The sequence below is a fragment of the Leptinotarsa decemlineata genome, unplaced genomic scaffold, assembly GCF_025532065.1.
Source record: "Leptinotarsa decemlineata unplaced genomic scaffold, Ldec_3_MD MMD2_tig00026328_RagTag_RagTag, whole genome shotgun sequence".
NCBI lineage: Eukaryota > Metazoa > Arthropoda > Insecta > Coleoptera > Chrysomelidae > Leptinotarsa > Leptinotarsa decemlineata.
In genome coordinates this window covers 147,479-171,281 of record NW_027412688.1, presented here as the reverse complement: position 1 = coordinate 171,281, position 23,803 = coordinate 147,479, and the positions used below count along the sequence as shown (strand labels likewise).

General features: G+C 32.7%; 2 protein-coding genes and 1 long non-coding RNA gene across 5 annotated transcripts in view; 1 reads left to right on the top strand and 2 right to left on the bottom strand.

Annotated features, from left to right (window-relative positions):
• The window catches only part of LOC141485529 (uncharacterized), a 5,992-nt gene extending 3,927 nt beyond the window's left edge, over positions 1-2,065 (bottom strand). The window contains exons 1-2 of one of the 2 annotated variants that reach the window (XR_012467268.1): positions 1,115-2,065; positions 8-211 (exon numbers count right to left, since the gene is read on the bottom strand). This is a non-coding gene — a long non-coding RNA (uncharacterized lncRNA). Of the gene's footprint in view, positions 1-7 lie in introns of both variants that reach the window. The other variant, XR_012467267.1, reaches the window with a different exon arrangement.
• LOC111514515 (uncharacterized) overlaps positions 1-9,225 on the top strand; it is a 17,272-nt gene extending 8,047 nt beyond the window's left edge. Inside the window, exons 10-14 of the mRNA XM_023170755.2 lie at positions 2,065-2,233; positions 4,848-5,012; positions 5,065-5,220; positions 6,080-6,426; positions 6,971-9,225. Coding sequence (XP_023026523.2) covers positions 2,065-2,233; positions 4,848-5,012; positions 5,065-5,220; positions 6,080-6,426; positions 6,971-6,976 — 843 coding nt within the window. The 3' untranslated portion in view covers positions 6,977-9,225. The remainder of the gene's footprint in view (positions 1-2,064; positions 2,234-4,847; positions 5,013-5,064; positions 5,221-6,079; positions 6,427-6,970) is intronic.
• LOC111514549 (RNA-binding protein 25) lies at positions 7,282-23,803 on the bottom strand. 2 transcript variants are annotated; one of them, XR_012467266.1, is made up of 15 exons: positions 23,392-23,803; positions 22,231-22,342; positions 21,949-22,173; positions 21,458-21,628; positions 21,294-21,400; positions 17,439-17,584; positions 17,040-17,378; positions 16,819-16,974; positions 16,208-16,358; positions 15,775-15,959; positions 15,568-15,715; positions 13,960-14,194; positions 13,581-13,906; positions 10,234-13,525; positions 7,282-9,955 (listed from the first exon to the last, which is right to left on the bottom strand). XR_012467266.1 is itself a non-coding variant. In XM_023170811.2 (14 exons), exons 1-14 carry the CDS (start codon positions 23,497-23,499, stop codon positions 13,433-13,435), a joined length of 2,502 nt encoding a protein of 833 aa, XP_023026579.1. In that variant the 5' UTR covers positions 23,500-23,803; the 3' UTR covers positions 7,282-13,432. The 2 variants fall into 2 exon arrangements, 1 of the variants encoding a protein (XP_023026579.1); XM_023170811.2 differs by having other exon boundaries at positions 7,282-13,525.

The following is a 23,803-nucleotide window of genomic DNA, read 5'->3' as shown; positions in this document are numbered from 1 at the left end:
AACTTACCTTGAAGTTAAACAGGTACACAAAATATAGTTTATTAAACTGCACCAACTCTTTCGCTGCTCATTGTTCGTTCACTCTGGCCTCGCACCGTTACTTCAATTCTTGTATGTCTACTTGCACGCCATCTCAATTGAACTATCTTAATTTATATACATATTGTCCCAATTTATCATAAATGAATCGTTATAAGGCATTTACCATAACCTACGGTGTAAGTAGATTTTATTTAGAAATATTTATTTTCCTGTTTATATACGTGGGCTATAATAGTTTATTCATCAATATTTTAAAAGAACAGCTGAGTCTGAAAGCACATGTCTGATACGTTACTACGAGCTTTGTAGAGGTTTTCTTGTTTCACTTGTCATGTTGAATGTTTGTGAATCCCGATACCAGCATTTTTTCTGATTAGAGAGAATAACAACATATTTTATATTTATAGTGTCTTAACTGTGTTGAACTGTACTCTGTTGTTATATTTTTAATAAAAAAAATCTAGTTTTAATATATAATTTCTCTTTAGGTATCAGGCGGATTTTAAGTATGCACTTTTGAAAAATTCTATCAAATTTAACATTATTTCCTGTTAGCCTTAGATGCACCTAACAAAAAATATTAGAAGTCAGTGTTGATTTCATATAATTATGTAGAAATTTCCACTATTTGACCTGTTTTACTGAGGTCTTGTTAGTTTATGTGACAGATATACAAAAAATAATGTCGCATCAACTTGGTTGCCATATTTCTAACCCTAGAATTGTACTTTGAGATACATGCAAGTCTTTCGAAATTTGAGAGATGGTTGGATGTTGTTATCATTTATTTTTGAAATGTTTTAAAAATATAATACTTCAGAAACTAGATTTGAATGAATGATGTCTCAAAATCAGGACTTGTTTAATTGTAGAATTCTTGCAAGTAATCTTTGCAAGAATTCTACAATTCTACAAGTTTGAGAACAGTGTGATTATGTGAAAATATTCAAGTACTGTATAGAAGTTGAAAATAATATGATTTGACTCATGTTTAATAACTTTTGTGAAGGAAGCTGGAAATTGCATCATATATGTTGAAACTTGTGTGTACTAAAGATCAACGAGGTCCTACCTTTTAACATGCAATTCATAATTGGATAAGATTATATAAAAAAATACTTGAACTAGAATAATTCACGTATATGAACATCAAATTTTTTTATTCAACTCGTAAAAGCTACAAAATTTCTGGGGATGAATTTAAAGAATGCACCATATTAATATTGTGTTTCACAATATATATAGTATTTTCATGTACAAATGTATTATGCATCATAACATTCAAAAGATAATTAAATATTTATCTACTCGATATATTTTTCAAGTTGAATCTAATCTCTGACATGAACAATTTATTACTCAAGTTTGTGAAACCTCATGTAAGTTCTCTTGTCCTAGAACATAATTCTGAATGCATTTCTACATCAATTCTAGGTACAAAAAGCAAAATGAATTACGGAGTGTGGTTGACAGAATGCTGATTATTTAATCGATTATTGAAGTTGTAGTTTATAACATGATGGTATCGACAAGGGCAGGACAGCAGCTATTCTACATTCAATTGCATGCTATGCACTTTAATAGGAGGATGAACGCAATTACAAGATGAAGGCCGAAGAAACTATATTTATATGAACTGATGGAAGTAGTCATGATAACGACTTCATGGCATATCTTTCAAAAACTATTTGACATATGATTTTGTTACTACAATTCCTGCTTTCTACGTAACAATGACGCAGCCTAATATTATTGGCAGACAGCGACTCACATGATACGCCTCATGGTAAAGTAGTCCCATACTCTATATATTATATGTACATGTCTATCTCAGTTTTGATATATTTTCTGTCAACCGCAAGCTGTATTTTTTCTTGCAACCAGATAAATATTCCTAATTGCAGAATTATGTTTTTTTTTTTTTAACAAAATGAAATATTTCGCTGGCTTGACCATTCTTTTGAATTTGATTATGAAATGAAACGTTTGAGGACGTTATTATAATAATGAGGCTTGTGGCAGACAAACGTATTTCCATCAGCCCAACGCCGTAAAATGCGGCCATTTGAGGGCTTCAAGAGAAAGGCGGTGGTAATTGTAGTTGGAGATGAAGAACACGCTAGACGACAATCTTTGCAAGAAGCTACGGAGGGTAAAGAGGTTCCTGATAGTACAATTCTTGAAATGAAAGGTATATTTGTGTTGACTAGATAACATATTTCTATTTAAAACTTTTATTATTTTGTTAGACATTAGGTTTTAGAGACTAGGTTTTCAAAATTAATATTTATTATTCTACGTTTTACCACCATATTAATTGATCGTAAAAATTTCCCCAATAAGGATGTGTCAAAAAATATATGAAGCAACATATTGATTAAATAGAATTAAATATAAGACGGTTCTGGGATCATCCCCTCAAAAATATTTGAACAATTTTAAAAATGTAATATTCTACTGGTCAAATACACCTGATGAGTTTTCTTCTCAGTAAAACTTTTGGAGTTATTTTTTATTTTTTTTATTATTATGCAGTGCTTATTTGACATTCATCTCTGTCATTTTTTGATGTTCCTAATAAAAATTATTAATAATATTAAACAGCAACATAATAAACCCATTTTTGTTGCTCTCGACATTATGCCTTTTCTATCTACCGAAGAAGCGATCATTAACTCTTGAGATTCATCACAGTGATATACTTAAATACAACACCAGATATGCCACGCGAATAAAATTCTTTGATCTTGACTAACCCTTTCACAGAGAAATTCTTTGAATTATAATATTTCTGGAATTGAAAGTAAAAAAAAATCAGTTTCAACAACTTGAACAGAGTGATTAAGCGATACCTTATCAAACATTGCTTCTATACTCTAGAAGAGTATTTACAATCATATTTAGACGATAAGATTGATGCTTGAATTGTATATATTATCATATTCTCATTGTGAAAACTACATTGTAAAATTTACATTTTTATAGGAAAGGTTTTGGCTTTCTACTTCTCCATCTTCCTACAAAAAAGTGGGAAGAAAGAACGCAATTAATTTCAAAATAAACTACAAAAAACTGTAGAACATGCATATACGTTACTTTCAGACGAAAAACTGGAAGAAAAAACTCGAGAAACAACTATTTTCATGTAAACATTGAATTACATTGAAGGAAAAATACTCAAAGAAACAACTACTTCTATATAAACATTGAATTATAAGAAAATCACCAACTATCTAACAATCATCCAAATAACAAATTCAAGGACATTGATAGTTCTTAAGTCAATAGTTTGAAAATCCCAAAAACTTGCAGAGGTATGGATGTATCAACTAAGCACTTTGACAATATGTAGTTTTTATCAGTAAAGTTCTAAGACTTTACAGAAATTCAATAGAATTCATTTTTAAATAAATATTTTCCAAGTTAAAACTACGAAACTCAATATCATTTATCTAGACCATTAATATATTTTGAAAAACCCACAATTTGATATTGAAACAGATATATTTTTAACCGATTGTTTCATTTTCATAGACTATTTTTACTTCTTTTGGTGGTCCTTCAACACTAGTATGAAAACTTTATTGGGGGACTTAGAACAAAAATATCACTTATTTTAAGTGTTCCAGAAGAATCTTTGAGCAGGAAGCTTATGATCATACACCAAATCCCTTATGGAATATATGTTCAATTAATGCCTAGATAGCACACATCCCAAATTCAATGTCATATTTCATATTGAGGAAATTCACTGAGCTTTATTTTCAAAGAGAAAAGTACCATCGTATGAAGAAAGGAAATAGACTAAAACTTTTGTCAGCATTCTTACCTTAGAGAATCAATTACATTCCATTTTTCTATTACCATTGGAACTAGAATTAATCATTACTTGTACACGAGCACTCTTTTATAAAAAAATCGGCCGATTGAACGTGATTCTAAAAAATTATCAATAACTGTTTCAATGAAATTTGATTAATAGTGGAGACCATTTGAAAAAAATATATTTGAATGTTATCATGCATCAGTAAAATTATTGAAATGTATCATAAAATATCCAGACCCTCCTTGAAAATAGAGGTTTGAGAAGGTCAAACAAGATGAATAATCTGCCTTTTAATGCTTGTGATTTCTAGCAATAAACTGCTGCTACTTGATAGAATTGGTTTGCATTTTATAAATAAGAAATGTTAATGAAGGAAAGAGAATTGAAACTTTCTGTTTTTTACCACTTTTGTAAAAGTGGTAAAAGTTCTCTTTTCTTCATTATGATTTCCTATATCCATCAATTTAATGAGAAATGTATTGAGGGTTATATTTCAAATGCCATTGACCTCCTTTTTTCCAGTTGCAAAATAATGTCTACTGAAATAATGGTCAACTAGAAACTTTATTTAAATTATTTTTTGCCTTAAAGAATCTGCAGCTCATCAAAACTTGATAAAAATCTCACATGCGTTTGATACTGGGTCATCATAGTATTATACCAATGTAAAACCAAAATTTTACAATACTTTTGCACCTACTCATTCATTCACGAACTTTTCTAACAATTGAAGGCATTTGAGGTTGATAAAGATACCATGGATCAAGAATTATAAATTATACAAAATCTTTATTAAAAAAACAAATGTTACGTTTCTATATGTATGTTGTTACGAATTAATATTTTAATAAAAATCTATCCTCGATATCAAATATGATTTTGAATATGTAGAATGTATTTCTGAAATATGTGTGCCGTCAGGGCAAATTTATGCTAACAAAAATGGGAATTATTGTTGAACAATTTTTTTGGATTATAGCTGCTATGATTTTACCGGACAAGGGAGATTGGATTGATGAGGTGATTTATGCGGGTGTCGATGAATCCGAAGCTAAAGAAATCGTAAAGAAGTATAACGAAAAGGGTAAGGAAGCAGGATACGGAACAGAGAAAAAGTTCAAAGATGATAGATGGCAGCATAGACGTGAGTTTCGCAGATTAGTCGTATAAGATTGATCTATATGTACTTATTTCAGGAAACGATTATCGCAGTAGAAATTACCGAGATAGGAGCAGCTTCCATAGTCAGAGATACGAACCTAGAGGGAGGTGGGTGGCACCAAGGCCTAGAGGCGGTGGTTGGAACAGAGAAAGGCAGGATACTCGAGGTCCACCTGCTCGAGAATGGAGAGGTTAGTATAATAATAACTGTATTAATGAGCACATAAAAAAACATACTGAGAATAATACAACAAATGATAACATTAAGAACTGCAAAATTGTCAATCCATTCCTTTTTGGACAACAGTAAGGAACTTGCCTTAGAAAGAAGACAAAATGGTACAAGAGAAATTTTATTGGTGCCTAATATCACAATAAGTATTCAAAATATCTAGCACCTGGTCTAATAGACATTCGACAACGATGAATATTATTCCTTTTCATGTGCCGCAAGACTTTTCATCATAGATAAAAATGTTGGTCGCATGCGTAATTTTTCGACGAAGCTCTACTTCACTCTGACACTCGGTTATGAAAACAAGTTCTTTGAGATAACCTCATAAGAAGAAGTGTATGGTGTTGAGGTCAGGAAAGCGCGGTGGCCATTAGATATTTCCTCCCCTCCCACATTCTCGGGGATGGCGCTTTATTTTAGACCGCCCGTCGACCCCTGCGAATGGCTTACTCGTTGCGTAAAGTTAATCTTACCGTGATAACTTTTAAACAATTTGTCCAAATTACTTAGTGTAAAAGACATAGTTCATCTATATTAAATACAACGACAATTGTATCAATTTTTATAAGAATTCGACAGATATTCTAAAATGTGCATTGTAAAAAAGTATCCAATTTAATTATATTTATGGCTAAGTATTTTGCATTAGTGGCTACCACATAAGAGGTAGATATATGCCATCGCAGACTTTTATTTAGAACTAATTATTTAAGATAAAATTACATAACCGAATCCGATATTGCAGTTTTATTCTAAGAACACACAAAGGTTCCTCGTTGATGATTTCACTCTAAAGTCTTTTATGGAATATGTAGGTGGCTCGCGAGATTACCATGGCGCTAGAGGTAATTACAACCAAGGCGGCTATACCAGGGATCACAACAGCAGTAGGAGTCGGGACCATGGTCCCGTACATGGACAAGGAGGAGGTCGTGGCCAAGGCCGAGGACAGAGTTGGTCTGGTGGATGGGGTGGGCAAGGTTACAACCAACAATCATCGTATGGAGGCAGGAGTGGTTATAGCAACCAAAACTGGGGTAGCGGTGGAGGCAACCAGTGGAAGTACAGCTCCGGCAGTGGTGGCGGAAATAATCAGCATGGTCATGGCAGTTACGGTAGTAACTGGAACTATTACGGACAGTATTCCCAGAACTGGAATCAGGTATGAGACACTTCATCATTTTAGATATTGAACATATTATGGACTGTATTTTCTCAATTTCTGTCATATTGTCTAACTTTGGTCCTCTCATATCCTAAATTATTCCTAAACAGTACTGTAACTACATCAAACCATTGGTTGGGTTTTGTATTTTGGTTTTGAGGCAAATGGGAATTTACATATATACTGCATTGTGGATTTTATGATCTAATTTTCTCTTGAGATACTTATCAGCTTGTTTCTCTCTGGTAGCCTGGTCTATTCATTTCCTATCATATCATAGATTTATTCAAGAGGTAACTGGAAGTTACACTTTATATTAACTGCTTATACTGAATTTGTATCGAAACTTTCAAAGACTGTTACAAAAAACTCTGGTTTGTATATTGCTCAAAACTTACGACCAGATCTGATAGGACTCATGAACTTATCATCAATATTTCTGTAAATTCTTGCATGGTTTGAGTGATTTTTGAATTGAAATGTACTTTTATAAGAGATTTATTTCTATTCGCTTTTTGACGTTCTTTTTTTTTTTTTTCAGAAGTAATCCAGCCTCTAAAATACTATTAATATATACAAGGTTGATCATATAATTTGAAAAGAAAATGTTAACTAACACAGGAAAATTCATTGCTAATTCCAAAAATCATGCCCCTACTGTCCTGAGGATCAACGAGTGACTTTCTTTAGCTCAGTTTGCTAAACAGTATGTTACAGAAGTGAAATGAATCGACCCACATTTAGTACTTGCAATATAAATTTGAATTAATATCACTTTGGGCGTCTTTTGATTTGATAAGGGATTAATCGGGATGTAATTATTTAATTTACTAAAATAAATATTATTGAAAAAAAAAACATTTTATAGTATCGGAATTAGTTGTGAGTTTTCTAAAAATTTTATTTGCGAAACAATGTTTTAAATTTAGATTGGAAAAAGTACTTTATATATGTGTACCTTACTCCTATAACTGTAAATACAGTCTTACATTAAGGTGACTAGATTAGATATTTTTTATTTTATTTTTTTTTTTGAAGAATTTAGAGTAAAATTTATTATGTATGAGTTTTAGTTTTGTACAATGATTGGTGAACATATATTACTTAACGTTGTATTGAGTTTATTTACAATAAAATTTCGACTCTTTCAAATAGATTGGTGTACATATACATGTGTATAATTATTTTTATTTTGTAACAAGAATCAATTAGAATTGAAGGAATAAGGTTGGGCCATTGAAAGCAAAATTTGCAGAAATCCTCTTAGATTTTGAAATTGCACCAATCGATTCCCACTGATTATTTAATGGTAAATTTCCTTTACTCTTTGATTCACTGGGAATCATAATAACAGTTTGGAATGTGGTAACTAGCAACTCATATTGTTTTGGTAGAAACACCCAACATACATTGAAAACACTTTCCCAACACCAGAACAAAAAATTAAGAAGGTCTCACTACGCGCGTTTTGAAAACCATGTTAGCATCCTCAGGAGATCATTATGACTGAATTTTACTACTATGTTAGTATTTTTATATTCTAGCAGCCTAACTACAACCTGTTAGTATCACCTAACTACACCAGTTAGTATTATATAACTTGATAGTTATTATATTTCCAAGCTTTCAGGATGCCTTCAAAAGTTTGGAAATTGAAAAATGCGGAATAAGTTCTATGAATAGTGACAAAGGTTCTATTTCGAATAGACTTTTGTTTGGTCTCTTATATGTAATTATTCTAAATAAAAAAACCGATAAATATTAGAGATGATCACTAACATAGAGGAAATACATAACAAATTAGAGGTATTAAAACAAAAGGTAGTTTATCATAGGGTTAATAACAGGTAATGACAATGTTTCGTGATGAATTTCACTAGTTCGGACTTCCATTATCTAATATTTAAAATGATTTGAAATCTTTGAAACAACTAAAAAAGAAGAATTAAAAATAATTGTCATTTACACCTTTTTATTTTTAGTTCTTCTTGTTTAGTTATTTCAGGGATTTCAAATCATTTTATATATTAGACAATGGAAGTCCGAACTGGTGAAATTCAATAACAGGTAATAGTTATATAATACTATATTAGGTAGTAGTATTAGTATTAGGTAATACTAATAGGTACTAGTTAGTCCAATAGGATATAAAAATACTAACATAATAGTGAAATTTAGTCATAATGATTTCCTGAGGACGCTAACTTGGTTAGCGAAACGCGCGTCGAGATACTGTAATTTTTTGTCCTGGTTTTAGGAAAGCGTTTTCAATAGATTCATTTTACGTCAGAGGTTTGAGTACGAACTATCAAAACCGAACATATTTCAAAAACAAATATGGCAAAAATTCCACCTGATTATATAAAAAAAGGAATTGAAAATAGTAGTTCACAAATGTGTAAACTGTAATTATTTTGGTACTTTCACATGTCTTCTAACATTTTTTTTGATAATATTTAATGTTTTTACTTGTTCCCGAGAATAAAAAATAAAGGAAGTGAATAAAGGAGGAAAATCAAGTTTTGGTTACTACACATATTTTCCAAATGTATCATTAATGAATATGTGATATAATAATATTTTCATAAAAGTGGAAATCTTTCTGATGTCTTAAATTTTTAGGGTCCAGTCTTATATAATTTTGCATTTAATGGCCATTCGGAAAATGAAACTGCACTTTTATTGACAAATTATTCAATAAATATTGTACAGTGGTGTTTTCTTAGAAATCCCTCCAGTTTGATGTATTGATGTGATCCAAACTTTTTAACTTGAAAATAAATAATTTGAAAATTTTCCTTTTTTTTATTTTATTATTGAAAATGTTGTTCAGAGTGTGTGTGTGTGTTCAGAGTGGCGCGTAATATCACGGGTGGGATTTGAAAAACTATCATTTTCTTCATCCTTTGCAATAATGTTGAAATACAATAATGAAATGGTTGTTACTGTTGAATCGACAAAGTTTTTTGGAATCTACATTGAAAGTAGGGAGAACATATCTATCATGTTTCAAAAAAAGTGGAAAGTGGTATTGAGATATGGATTACCTTTTTGGGGTTCATGCAGTGATCACGTATTAATCAGTCTATTTAGATTACAAAATGAGCGCTGAGGTACATTAGTGGTGCTGGATACTTCTGCCTTCCAATATTTCACAAACACAAGCTTCTTTGGCTTCCTTCGCTACTTATACTAAAGATTGTCTGTCTAGTCCATAAAAACAGAAATACAGACGGCAGCACACAACCACCAGAAAAGATCCACATAACTTACGTTTACAAATTCCAGCATCAGGTCTGATAAAAATTCAATATCTACAGTGGCAGAAAACTTCCAGAATAGATTGAATCATCTCCCGCATTTCACAAAAGCAGTAAACAACTTCGTAACTGATGAAACTTCTCACAGTATTGAAGATTATCTTGATCATCACTTTCAGCAGTTTACTTGATCTGAATCAGCGTTTATAGGATAACATGATTAAGAAAATGAATGTTTCTAAACAACATTCATCTCTCCCAACTACCTGTCTGTTTTAAAAAAATCTGTTTTTCCGTTAATCAGCTGCCGCCCCCATACGAACTACAACTCTCAGAAGTTGAGAAACTTGTGAGAGCTAAGGACTAACGAGGTATTACCTTTTAACGTGTGATTCCTAACACGGTTTCAGAATCATTCCAGCTTCAACCAGATAAATTCTCTCGAGAAAAATATCTGGTCGAGGCGGGAATCGAACACACGACCTTCTGATCGTGAGTCGGACGCACTACCACCGCGGCCAATTCCACAACAATTTTCTGGAACCTACACAGTAGGTTCCAGAAAATGCCTGCTGAAAAACAACTACTTCCTCGGCTTATACCTCGCTGGATATTGAATTATATTTATTTTCTTATACATATGTATCTCGCTTCGACACAGTCTTCAGACACGTTTTGATCTCTGTTAGAGTATTGGAATGGTATTGATACATGGGGTGTTTTTCCCCACTTGGGGCATTGTTCACGAGATGGAGCTGTTACTAGTTAATAATCTTTCTCTTAGAGGAGGGTTTCAATTATGCAGGCACTTTGCTGCCTGGGTCGGATTTTTCCTGCAGTGTTCCTCCCATTTTATTTTTTGAACGGGTCAACTCAAAAAATTGAAATTTGGGATAATGAAATCAATGCATGAATACTTTATTTTGAAGTGAAACTGACAGATGTAACTTTCAAGATGGCGACTGGGCGAAAGGGGGGTCTTGTGATACATATTTTAAAGCTCCTGACGAATACTTAACAATATTAAGTCAATATCTTCACCTACTACAAAATGACGGAACATTTAATAATTTGCTGAAGACAAACACATTAAGATTGATATTTCTAAAAAATGTATACTGGAATCTGTGTGTTTAATGAATAAGCATATATTAAATTTTGCTCCATCCTCTTCCCATTATAACACCCGAAACTGCAGACACACTCTGAAACTCACTGTGTCAACTCAAAAACATTACCAGACACTTCATATTTTACAACGATGGAAAACGTACAATCATTTGCCAATGGACATAAGATCTGCCAATATAAATGACTTCCAATTCAGGAAGTTAGTCAAACAATTTCTATCTGATAGATCCTATTATACTTTGGATGAATATTTTAACGATAGCTTTTAACTGACTTACGCTTATTTTTTATCTTTACTTATTAAGGAGCTCTTAAGTTGTTACTTTTTAAGTCTATTCTTTTATAAACTTGACTTTTACTATTATATATACATATCTTTTATATCCTCCTTCTTAACATAGTTTGCATTTTCTCAAGTATGTACTACTACCCAAGCTTTTTTTACAAGATTATGTCTTATGGATAATAAAGCATATTATTATTATTATTCCTTTTTATCTGCCATATGGCAATTCCAACAACCCGATAAGGTTTGTTATTTTTTGTTTATAAAAACGTCAAAAAATGTCAGTACGACAATGAACATCATTGTTCAGTTAGAATATTATCATTTAGTTATCCGTTTTACTAGTATAAAGGTACCACGTTAATAATCTCTAAAATGATCAATTTCGTGCGACATGTAACTTTCACGAGCCCGAAAGGATTTTCAATTAACGTTTTCCGAATCGTCCTATCTGTAGAAAATATTTGAGGGAACTTGTATCCAAATTCACAACTACCGGTCAAAAGTCCGCAGGTCATCCATCCATTCCGGAAGAACAACAAGTGCAAATAATTGTCGAGATGGTAGTAAAATCTAAACAGTCTACTTATTTCGTCGCGAATGTTTGTGAGGTGTCTCCTTCTACTGTGTGGAGACTTTTGAAGAGACATAGGTATCACTCATATAAAATTAAAATGGTACACCAATCAACTGAAGATGACCCTGATCGAAGAACAGAAAAATTAACGTTAGGGCAAGAATATTGTAGGACCTCTATTTATTGATCAAAATTTAACAGGGGAACTGTATTTGAATATGCTGGAAACTACCGTTGACCCTCTCATCATTGAAATCGTCAAAGCGAATCCTAATGAATTCAATATGGATACTGTATTCCAACAAGATGGAGCACCACCACATTACTCCAGACAAGTAAGAAACTATTTGGATACCGGTCGTTGGATTGGCTGTCAAGGTTCTACAGAATGGCCAGCCGGCTGGCCAGATTTGACTCCTTTGGACTTTTTTCATTTGAAGCAAAAGGTGTACGAAACTGAACCTGCTTCAATATTGGATATACGGCAGAGAATAATAAATATTTGTAGAGATATTGACGTTACTGTGTTCGAAAATCGTGAAATATCCGATAGGCTGTTCATATGTCAAGAAGTTCAACTGACCTCATGCTTATTACCTCATATTATGTAGTTAAATGTCAATGTTTTCAGGCAATTATCAAAAGTTCCGCCATTTTGTAGTAGGTGAAGATATTGACATTATATTCTAGGGTTGTGAAGCATTTGTCAGGAGCTTCAAAAAGATGTATCACAAGACCCCGACCCCCCTTTCCATTTAATTGTTTTTTCCCAGATGGCGCCCAGTCGCCATCTTGAAAGTTTCATTTGTCAATTTCATTTCAAAATAAAGTATTCATGCATTGATTTCATTATTCCAAATTTTTATTTTTTGAGTTGACCCGTTCAAAAAATAACAGTGGGGGGAGACATTAAAAAAAATGCACTGTATAATTAGGAAAGTCTAGAAAGCATTCTTAAAATACTTTGGTCAAGCTGGATAGTTAATCATACATCCTACTTTCGTCACGCAGGTTGCTTTATCTGCACCTGTGACTGGTTGGGAGTTGTCCTTGTAATTACAAGTTATTTCAACAATGCAACGAATCCTGATGTTGAATCTATATGTTTCGACAGTTTCTGCATCCTGGATCCGGATGTCACGCAGGTAGCTATAGCTGCCTTCGTGGTAATTTTGATAGTTTTCTTGTAAACACAAGATCTATTAGCTGAAACCACAAATGTGTGTATTTCTATCTTTTGGTAACCAAGTGTTGCCCATCCTTACACTTGGCTACACCATACTGATGATGGGCCAAAAGCCTGGAACAGGTGTCTATGTTTTGCCACTTTCGTTAGTGCTATGTTCGATTATTATTTTCTGTATCTATATCAAAAAATCAAAACTTTGCTCTACTCTGCCAAGCTTTCGCTTCTAATGGGAAGCTTCTTCGGTGTAGTAAAATGAGTCAAAAACAATAAATTGAATATATAAATTGATGAAGAAAGTCAAACATGTATAGAATTACTTTGCTATATATATATAGCACATTCACCAAACCATTTACTGAAAAATATTTTTGCTTCAGGAAAAAATAACCCAAATCGCTTTATTGAACTTACACAAATACGAAAATGGTAGGCAGCAATGACAAAACAATATAAAAATACGTTTGGAAATCATGCTTGAGTTCATCGGGTCAATCTGATAACTAAATAATTATGATGTTATGTATGTACATAAAAAAAAGTAATAAACCGATACTGCATCATCATTTCACTAAACCTAATTTCTTTGCCTCAACTTCGTAAATCAATAGTCTCCACATTTTTACCACAAAAACTTCTGCTTCTTCGTCAAGGACCTGAAAATAAACATAATATAATAAAATAATGCAAATTCACACAATAAAATCTCACCATCTGCACGTCTTCCAGAATAGTCTGAGGTTGGGAGCCAGCCAATACTTTGGAACAAATGAAATCTACCAAAGTCGGTTCTGGCTCGCCAATATATTCTATAATCTTTTTATTGATCCAAGGACGGATTTTCTTTTCCATCAGATTATTGTCAATGGCCCCCCAGTCTAATTGGTAGGCGAACAAGGCATCTTTCTCGGTAGGAATCTTTTCAATTAGAGACTTAATGCTTTTACGCTTTTCTTCTTGTGATTTTGTTTCTTCCACCTTCTTATCCCCATTTTCCTTTTCTTTTTCTTTCTTGCTCTTCTTGTCTTCATTATAATCTAAAAGTTAGTAGATTATTTATTGTGTTCAAAAAGTAAAAAATAAAAATTACCTAATGGAATCAATTTTCGTTTTTTGACCTGAGTGGCACTGTCATCTTCGTCTGGGTTAAAAACTTCGCGCAGGTCAGCTCTCTTGCGTTTTGAATCTCTTGTAGGTGACTGCAGCGTGATGGGTTTCGATAGGGTTATCTTCATGCCAGTGCCAGTCGGAGCAGCTGACTGGTCATCATGGTTTGAGGTGAAGGAATGCCTAGAGTCTTCTTCGGGAGCCTGAACCTGAGTCCACTGAGGGTTAGACAAAAAGAAATGATAACTGAACATTACAGTAAGAAAGTCTACTACAGCCAGCCTTTCACCTCCGATAAAGCATATAATGATTTGGATGACCACTCATTTTATGAATTATGTGATTTACTTTTGGTATCTCGCTATAATACAACATATACTTTTAAAGAAAATTTTAATTTGTACAGCGTTTATTTGCTAGGTACTAATGTGTTTGACATTCTATTTTATATAGATAAGATTTTAGGTACTACTTTTATGCAATTTCAACATAGTTCAAAAACATTTGTCAACAGGAACTTTTTCTAAGGATCATAAACATATTTCTCTCTCTATCTCTATAATAACACAAAACATTTTTCTCGTCGTTTAGACAATTTATCATTAAGCTTTATATACATTTTTTCTATTTTGGTATTCAAAATAGTTGAAAATGTATTTGTTTATATTTTAATTTAAATATTGGCAAACACGTAACTTGTCCATACAAGAAACTGTAGTTGTATACGTTTATAAACTTTTTATAATACACTGGTACTATGTTGCTGTATCGTTGCTGTTCCAATGTTTTGACACAATCAGAATCAACGAACTTAGGCGTGCGCAGCGATATAGACCAGTGCTTTCAAAAAATTGTTCTACAGCGCCACCTAGTGGCGAGTTACAGATAAATTGATAGCCTAAAAACCTTCTCTGTGAAAAATTACTAATACATGTCCAGTTTCATCACTTTTTTCAAAAACTACACCTCACGATTTGATCTCCACAAAGGTTGTGGAAAAAAAAAGTTTCATCACTATCGGTTGAGCGATGTAGAAGTTTATCACTTACCAACCAACCAACCAACCAACCAACAAACATCCATTTTTATATACTATATTCAGTTGAACCATCTAATTATTAACATTAGATTGTAACATACCATTTTTCTAGAAATTTGTATTTTGAAAGTTACCCTAATCTAATTAATAAAAATGGATGTTTGTTGGTTGGTTGGTAAGTAATAAAGTACATTGCTCAACCGATCGTGATAAAACTTGACATGTATAAGTAATTTTTCATAGAGGTTTTAGGCTATCAATTTTTCTGTAAATCGCCACTAGATGGCGCCGTAGAACAATTTTTTGAATGCACTCTTCTATAAAGCTGCCCACGCCTAAGTTCGTTGATTCTGATTCTGTCAAAACATTGGAATAGCAGCGATACAGCAACATAGTACTAATTAGTACTACAACTACCAAATTCTACACGGGCGAAGCCGCGGGCAACAACTAGTATATTATAAAAAATTGTTCTTGCATATATACAAGTTTATTTTTGATGACTGTATATGATTCATGAATTGTCACACAAGAGAATAATTTCTACTCTACCTGTGCAGAGTCCATATTGTCTACTGAAACGCTATCTGGCTCAGGCGGTGCTGGACTGTAGTGATTATCATCATCCATGTCGCTATCGCTGTCTATAGGTTCTGCTTCAACAGCTGCTAATTCCTGAGCCGCTTGTTGCAATATATACCTAGAAATATATTGTTATTTTCATATGAAATATTCTCAATCTGAAATATAAGAACTCACTTTTCTCTTTCTTCTCGTTGCCTTTGTCTGTCTCTTTCTCTGTCCAATTCCCGATTTCTTTCTCTCTCTCGTGCCTTCTGTCGCTCGATTTCTCTTTCCTTTTCTCTTTCTTTCTGCTTCCAGTGTTCTAGATTCACGTCAATGAGAAGTTTAGGTTTATACTGTTCCTCTCTTTCTTTTTTGGCCTAAAAACAAAAATATGTGATTTTTTGCTTTAGTGCTTCCTGCAAGTTTATTCGAAATTATCACTAGCTGGTTAAGACTTATAATAATTATCTTTTTACTTATCACATTTGATAAAAATGAAATCAATACAAAAATTATTCGAATATATCACAAATAATCTAAACCTAAAGTTTTATAAAAATAGTTAGGAAGACCTTTCTTCATTTCTGCACTAGAATATGGAGCAGAATATTAAAAAATAACTAACTTTTTCAAATTCGGCATTTGGATCTTCATGTTCGCCAGAAAATATCCTATTTTTGAGTTCTTCAATTTCTTCCTTTTCTTTCAATCTATCCCTATTGTCTAGGTCGGCTTCTTTCAATCTATCGGCAACTCTTTTTTGAAGCTCCCGACCCCTGAAATGGAGTTAGTATTAGTTTGTTTCAAAAGTTTTGTGCATTTTAATGTCATGTGTTTTAGTAGTTAATGTGGTTAATACTGTTTGACAGAGAATTTTTTACTCTATACATTGATGCTGTTAATTCATTTTCCAAATTTTAATTTGTTGCCTCTTTTCAGCTCGTTAAATTAATTCTACGAATTAAAATTGAACCGAAACAGCCCAAAAAATTAACCAGGCATTTGGCAATGATAGTGTTATTGAACGCACTGTTCGATGTTGGTTTCTAGCAAATGGCCACTGGAATTATTTGAGTCGCCCCGGGGCGTTAATTAATTTTTGTTGTTGATTCATAATTAGTAAATGTAAAACCAATTCATAATTAAATTATATGATAGCTGACATTAATGACAAATACAGAGTGAAACAACATGGAAAAAATAAATATGCTCCAAACAAACATAATGAAAGCTTACTTGTAATACTTTGTGTCGTCTCGTTCGTCATCATAATCTTCCAAAAATTCTTTGAGTCTTTTAGCATCATGTTCTCGTTCCTCTTCCTTCAACCTATCTTTTTCCCTTTCTTTTTCATATTCTTTAGCTTTACGCCTTTCTCTGGTTTCCCAAGCCCTACAATTTGAGTCAGGTGATATTCAAACAAATAATTATAAAAAAAAAATCAAAATATCCCTCACCTCAACCTTTCCTGGTAAGCAGCTTCTTTCTCTCGAGCCCTTCTTTCGGCCTTTTTCTTCTCTTTAGCTTCCTCTTCCATCTCCTTTTCCCTCATCAAGTCTCTGGTACTTTTTTTGTCATCAAGATCTCGATCTCTGTCTCTATCTCTGCCTCTATCTCTATCTCGTTCTCTGTCACGTTCACGTTCCCTCTCTCGTTCTCGTTCTCTTTCCCTCTCCCGATCACGTTCCCTATCACGCTCTCTCTCGCGCTCTCTTTCTTTTTCTCTCTCGCGTTCACGTTCTCTCTCTTTCTCCCGTTCCCTGTCCTTTTCTCGCTCTCTGCTCTTCTCATGTGATCTGAAACATACGGTTATGCGTAAAATCGTCAACCTTGAACAAAACATTCCAATTTCCCACCTCGATCTAGAATGCCTTCTTCTCTTCTCTTCTTTGTCCTTCCTCCTTGCCGGACTCGGTGAGTGTGAGCGAGACCTGTCCCGATCGCGAGGTTTGTCTTTTAATTCTTCTTTCTTCTTGCGAACCTCTTTCTCTTCTTCTTGTTTCTAAAAAGAAAAATACTTCAATAAGACGTTCAGAAGTCTGCACTAATATTAGGAAAAGATGCATACCAGTTATCTTCAAGATTTACGTGTATCTCTTTTTTTATTCACGTAGTTTTCTCTGTACGGATCATATATGCTGTAAGTGAAGTTTCATGAAAGTTAGTGTTTTTCAGACCAAAATTAAGATTGATTGATTTGCTTACATGTTTTTTCATATACTGTAATTGAAAACTCTCTATCAATCCTATAAGCTACAAAAGAGGTTCCAATTCTTCCTATTAAGAACATGATAACATTGTTTAAGCTTTACATCATATACAACAAATAAATCTCCAGACCAATAAAATTAATTATTTCTTTGGAAAAATTAAGTTAATTTAAGAAAAATGGTTTGAAAAGAAAGATCACAAAAAGTAAAATCAATCAATACTTTTTTTCAAAATACAGCTTTTTTAACCGGATTTTCACACGCTTTTGTCATTTGAAAAATTGTCTTTTTTTGTATCTATCTATGCATTCATTTTTACATTTCATTTAAGGTCGTTAGTACACATGTTCATTTATAGGGAACATAAAACTAAATTAAACACCCAAATATTGTAACTTAAAAAAATTTGAACTCTCTAATATGTATTTCAGAATAGAATACTTTGAATACGATTCTTCAAATTGAATAGAAACACAGTTCAGTTTTGTCTAGAGACAACATATGAATTTGAAATAATTTAAAACATAGTAACAATTATGTGATAAGTTCAAAAAGTAGTGTTGCAATTGAATACTTTTTCAAGTGAAGTGTTGGCAAGTGAAGAAAATCGTTGCTTCCACAAAAAAAAAATTAGTAATGAAGAATCTCCTGTGATAAATCACATTATAATAAAGTTTCGATTCTGGATAATTTCATGTTGCCAACACCTCACTGTAAAACTGTCATTATTTTTCAAGGACAATAATATCTCTACTTGAACGTTTAAAACTTACACTGAAAACTGAAGATGGAATTCCTTAGAGAGGTTGACAGATCCAAAACTCGAAACTCCACAATATCGATGACAATGAAAGTTAAGCTACGGAACGTAACTTACAAATACGAACCGCAGCATAAATATAATACAACTAATATAAAATAAGGTGGTTTCACATTAAATAGTAAAACTTTCACAACATAAATTGTAACAAGAATTCCCAAAACATTCATTCAATCTGCTTCACAACATAGCAATATCAAAATATATGGTACCTTGATATAAGTGATTGTCTTAATGCTGTTCATATTATTCCACCACAATTTGTAGTGAAACACCAGTTCCATTACAATTTTTCAGAGTGAAAAAAATAATGTCAACTACCCTGAACAAAACCTATCTTTCATATAGTGAATCTTTACACTGATATTGGGATAACCACATAGGTGAAAACAAGTGAGAACTACATGTATAATGCTACCCAATTTTATATTTTTTACAAAATTTTCAACAGTTTTTTTTTTAATCGAATAAAAATGATGGTCGTGACGTCACTAGCATTTGATATGAACTTGGCAACACCTTAAAGCTTTTCATATTCTGTATTCTTTAGTCCAGACAAAATAGACGGAAAAAGGCCCGAGTTTGCAGAAATTTCTAACAAGCTGAATTTTTATACAGTGAGAGCTACCGAAACAATGATCCAGACAAAAGTTTCTAGATCGTGAAATTCTCTACAAAAATGGTATCGATACATTTTTTCTTAGGTATTGTCTATTTTGTTTGGGCTATCTGTTGTTCTGACCGTGTGTGCAACTTTGCCAACTTGTTTTTAAAGTCAAAATTAAGAATCATTTCATTTTACAAAACAAAGACTTTATATTTGGAATTTTGTTGAAGAATTTTTGATCGAGTGGTACTTATTGAAGGAATACAATGAATATGTTTTCTGATTACTTCGATCAATTTGTTACATACAACAGTTACATAACTATAATACACAATCTTTAGATAATTTTCATATCGATGAGACAAAGCAGAAGAGTGCAATGAAATCTATATTTTTCAAAGGATTGAATGAATATAATAAATTACCAGAGGAAATAAAACAATATAATACAATATATTGCTTCAAAACGAAATTGTTATGATACATTCTATCAAGAGATGGCATCAGTTGTCTGTGGCAATATTATTATTATTATTTTTATTATTAGCTAATGTCATCTTATTATTTGTCTTTTTATTAATCACATTTTATATTACATCTTATATTTGATTCTTGATAATAACTATATATTATAATCAAGTTTTAGTAACTGATTTTTATCAAATTGTATTTTGTTAATTTTATAATATGAAATTACATATTGCACTAGTATTTCTAAAGGGACACAACTCAAAAATCAATATGAAAAAAATCGATAAATATTTCTTTATCGATCATATAAACTGTATCAAGTTGATACAGTATCATCTGAACTATATCAAGTTGATACAGTTTGGATGTTAATACAACTTGATACAGTTAATACAACTTGATACAGAAATATTTACCAATTTTTTCATAGTCTCAACTCAAATATACCGATTTTTGAGTTGTGGCATTTTAGAAATACTAGTGCGATATGTATATTAGGGTATCCTATTTAAATAAATATCTTGTCATATTCGTTCATATACTTTTTTCTTCTTTACAAAAATCATATACATTACGGTATGCGAGGTAAGTCTGAATGGTAGTGTCGTCACAATCATTTTCGAAATATCTATTTAATTTTGAAACGAAAAAGTTGAGTATTACTTCCGGAAAGTGTGAAGGTCTATTGTGTTGAGATGCTCAGTCAATCATACGGCCCAATTTATTGAAGGAGCCGATACAAGAATATTGTATTCTTCATCAGATACATCAAAAATATCCAATTTGGCAGCCCTTATTACAATTTTTGCATGAATAAAATGAATAATTTCGGAATATATTATGTTACCAACAAGACTTGATCCTTAGATTTACAATAAAATATATTTTATTATCTGAAAAGGATATCGAAAACCATCACTTACTTATTGAAAATTTGTCTCATTCAATTTTGTACAAATGGTTTCACTTTTTGTTACTGTTTGTTTGTTATTGTTATTTCAAATGAAGAATATTTCATAAAAAATTACTTCACCTACACATTATCTTCAACACTAAGTATATGTCTACATATAAGGCAGATGTTACAATTTATGTTCAATTATTTTGTAAATTTCAACTAAAACTGGAACATATTCACATCACATGCAGGTTTCAGAAAGTAAAAAAGTATCAAACTAGAGTATTTCTCAATTCCTAAGATTGATTTTGATATGAAAATGAGTTACAGACTCTTGAAGATTAGTGACATGTAATGTGAACATGTTGATCGAGTGGATTTAACTGTGGTCACGTTACTCACCAGCGGCGCCTCGGGCCGAACCTAGGTGGGACTGCGCCGATTCCATAAGCCTGTTTGGTTTCAAGCACCATATGAGCGCAACTTACTTCTAATACCCACAAATAATCAAGATATAACTCCCCCTTCCCTACCATTAATGATACTCGACCAAAGTAAGACATTTGAACGACATACTTCCACCATGAAACTCCATTCAAGAAATGGAATGCAAGTTAGCAGCAAAAATTCAGTAAAATTTGTGGAAATATGTTTTTCATTAAATTCAAGTTATTGTCCGAGAGGTCTTGAATACTCGATACTTACTTTCATGATTTCTCGAAACTTTCCTATTTCTCTAGTAATTAAATCTCGTTTCTCTTCCTCCACTTCAGCTTCTGCCAAAACCTTGTTCCACTTTTCTATTACTTCCTCTGTAAACACAAATAGCATTTAGCATGTACAAACATTCAACTAATTTGTCGACTCACCTTCTTTTTTTGCCTCAAAGTTGTTCATCTCTTCTTGATATTCATAAATTATTTGTTTGATTCTTTCCAAAGCAACTGCATCGAGAGCTTGAGTTTCTTCATCAAGCTCCTCCTCTTCAGGCTCATCCTGGAGCGGGGAAGTTGACCCCTTCTGCCTTCTTCGTCTCTCAGCTCAAAAAAAAGTATAAAATATAAAATGTTTCTTGCATAGGTCGAGACACACATATAAAGAAAACTTACGTTTTTGAAGATTTGTATCAAAATAATATTGGCCTAATCCTGCTTCTGAATTTTCGAACAAAAAATTTATACTGAATACAAATTGTTAAGATGTCTCATCTGCTTTGTGAAAAACTGAATTGGAATTGTACAATTAAATGTCATCAATTCACAGTTCAATGTAAAAAAGTGAACTCAACTTGATACCAATAATGTAAATAAAACAATATGAATAAATAAAATACATTATCCAATTCAGAAAATAAGAATACCTTTATATTCGTCTAAAACTGTTTTAGTCTTAGCATCAACCTTAGCAACTAATCTCTTATCCCCTATCATAAGATCATGTAAAATTCTAACAGCCCTAAGACCAGCATCAGGTCCGGCTAATTCGCAGAATCCAAAAGCTTTAACTTTCTTCCAACTGATTACATGACCACAAGCTGCTAGAATCTGCCGTATCATGGCATCTGGGGCACGTTCCGTAATATTCCCTACGCAAATTGAAAAAAATTAAATACCTCAAATAGCTGTAAGTACACAAAACTTACCAACGAATACTGTAACAGCTGGTCCTTGTATCTGCTTCTGTTGTTCTCGGTTAGGATTGAGCTTAGGATAAGCTCGTATTTGTGGCGCGCTGGTAACCTGTATGGGCACCATCTGCAGAAAAGAAAGATTTATTTTTCTTTTTGAAATAAATGACAATCAGTTAATAATAGAAAAATATTTTCCATCACCTAAAAAATATATGTGCAATCACAATATTATTTGTTGGTTACTTTATTTTATACAAGTCTATATGCAGTCCATCTGGCCTCTCTCTTCACAAAAATGTGGAAAGGAGGTAGATCTAGAAGGATCTCCATGGCCGCTGACGGTGTGGTACTGATGGCACCACTGATCACCAGATAAGCATGTCTCTGTAAGCCAGAAATCTTCGACTATCCATCAGGAGCGACCACAGAAGGAGAGACAGTACCCCACCTTGAGGGCAGCCTCTGATGACCCTGAACCTAATGGCCTCGCCTTGAAGAGTCGTAGTTGCAGTTCTGTTTACCAGCGTGGCATAGATCCAGCCGGTTATGGTCGATTCTATGCCTTTCCTAGCCAAAGATATTCCTGTAGATTTAGGTAGTGCATTGTCAAATGCTCGTTCGATATCGAGAAATACAGCAACCGCAACCTCCTTAACAAGTGTAACTTTTTAGAGTTCTTTACAGACATTTAATTCTATCATAGATTACTGGTGTTTTTTCTTGGGGAAATCAAAGATGTCATTTATAGATTATTTGAAACCAATATGTTCTTCGCTTGTATGTCATGGGCTTCTTCTCTTTTAAATAATAATAATAATAATAATAATAATCTCTTTATTTACTCAGATTGATTTGTATAACCACAAGAGCAGAAGTACAAATGAAAAAGAGGAAAACGTCAATGTACAATATTGAAAAGAAATAAAACTATACGAAATAGATAATGTCACAAAGTTATAAATTAAAAAATGTGTAAAAAATAAAATAAATTATATCTATATATACACAAATGAAATTTGTAAAATACTGTAGTTTTATGAAACAGGCTCCCTTAAACCTGATAAATATAATGAAAGGTGGCAAATTGAAAGAGAAAAAAAAAGCCCAAAAAAGGTACTTGGGAGTTAAATTAGAGTAGTTATTTTCAAAGTTATATGTTTCTAGAATACTCACATGTTGTATAGGCATAACTGCTGGCATTAACTGGGGTGCAGGTGCCCCCATAGACATGTAAGCCATGGGAAGGCCTTGCATGATGGGTGGACGCCCTGGATATGACATTTGCGAAGATCTTTAAGGCTTTGTAAATTAAGACGATATCGGTTTTTGATTCTTCCTTTTAGGGGAATAGGTACCTACTTATATATACCTAGAGCAAAGATCGATGTGACCTGATTTGTTTCTCCTAATGTAACATAGTTTTCACTACACTCCCACCGTCACAATTATTCAACTGAACTGCACTTGAAATAAATTGTCAACGATAAATACTGAAGCTTCGAAAATTTCATATCACGAAACCCTCACAACTGGTAATACCACCATTACTTCTTCACTCCATAATATGCAGGACAGGACAGGACGG

What these genes read in the sequence shown, in the direction of transcription:
- LOC111514549 (XM_023170811.2), bottom strand. Translation starts at nt 23,499, where the DNA reads ATGTCATATCCAGGGCGTCCACCCATCATGCAAGGCCTTCCCATGGCT. An exon ending in CAAATGCCGAATTTGAAAAA is followed by an intron (nt 15,960 to 16,207) that starts GTTAGTTATTTT and finishes TTTTGTTTTTAG; the next exon opens with GCCAAAAAAGAAAGAGAGGA. An exon ending in TTCTGGAAGACGTGCAGATG is followed by an intron (nt 13,526 to 13,580) that starts GTGAGATTTTAT and finishes GTTTATTTTCAG; the next exon opens with GTCCTTGACGAAGAAGCAGA.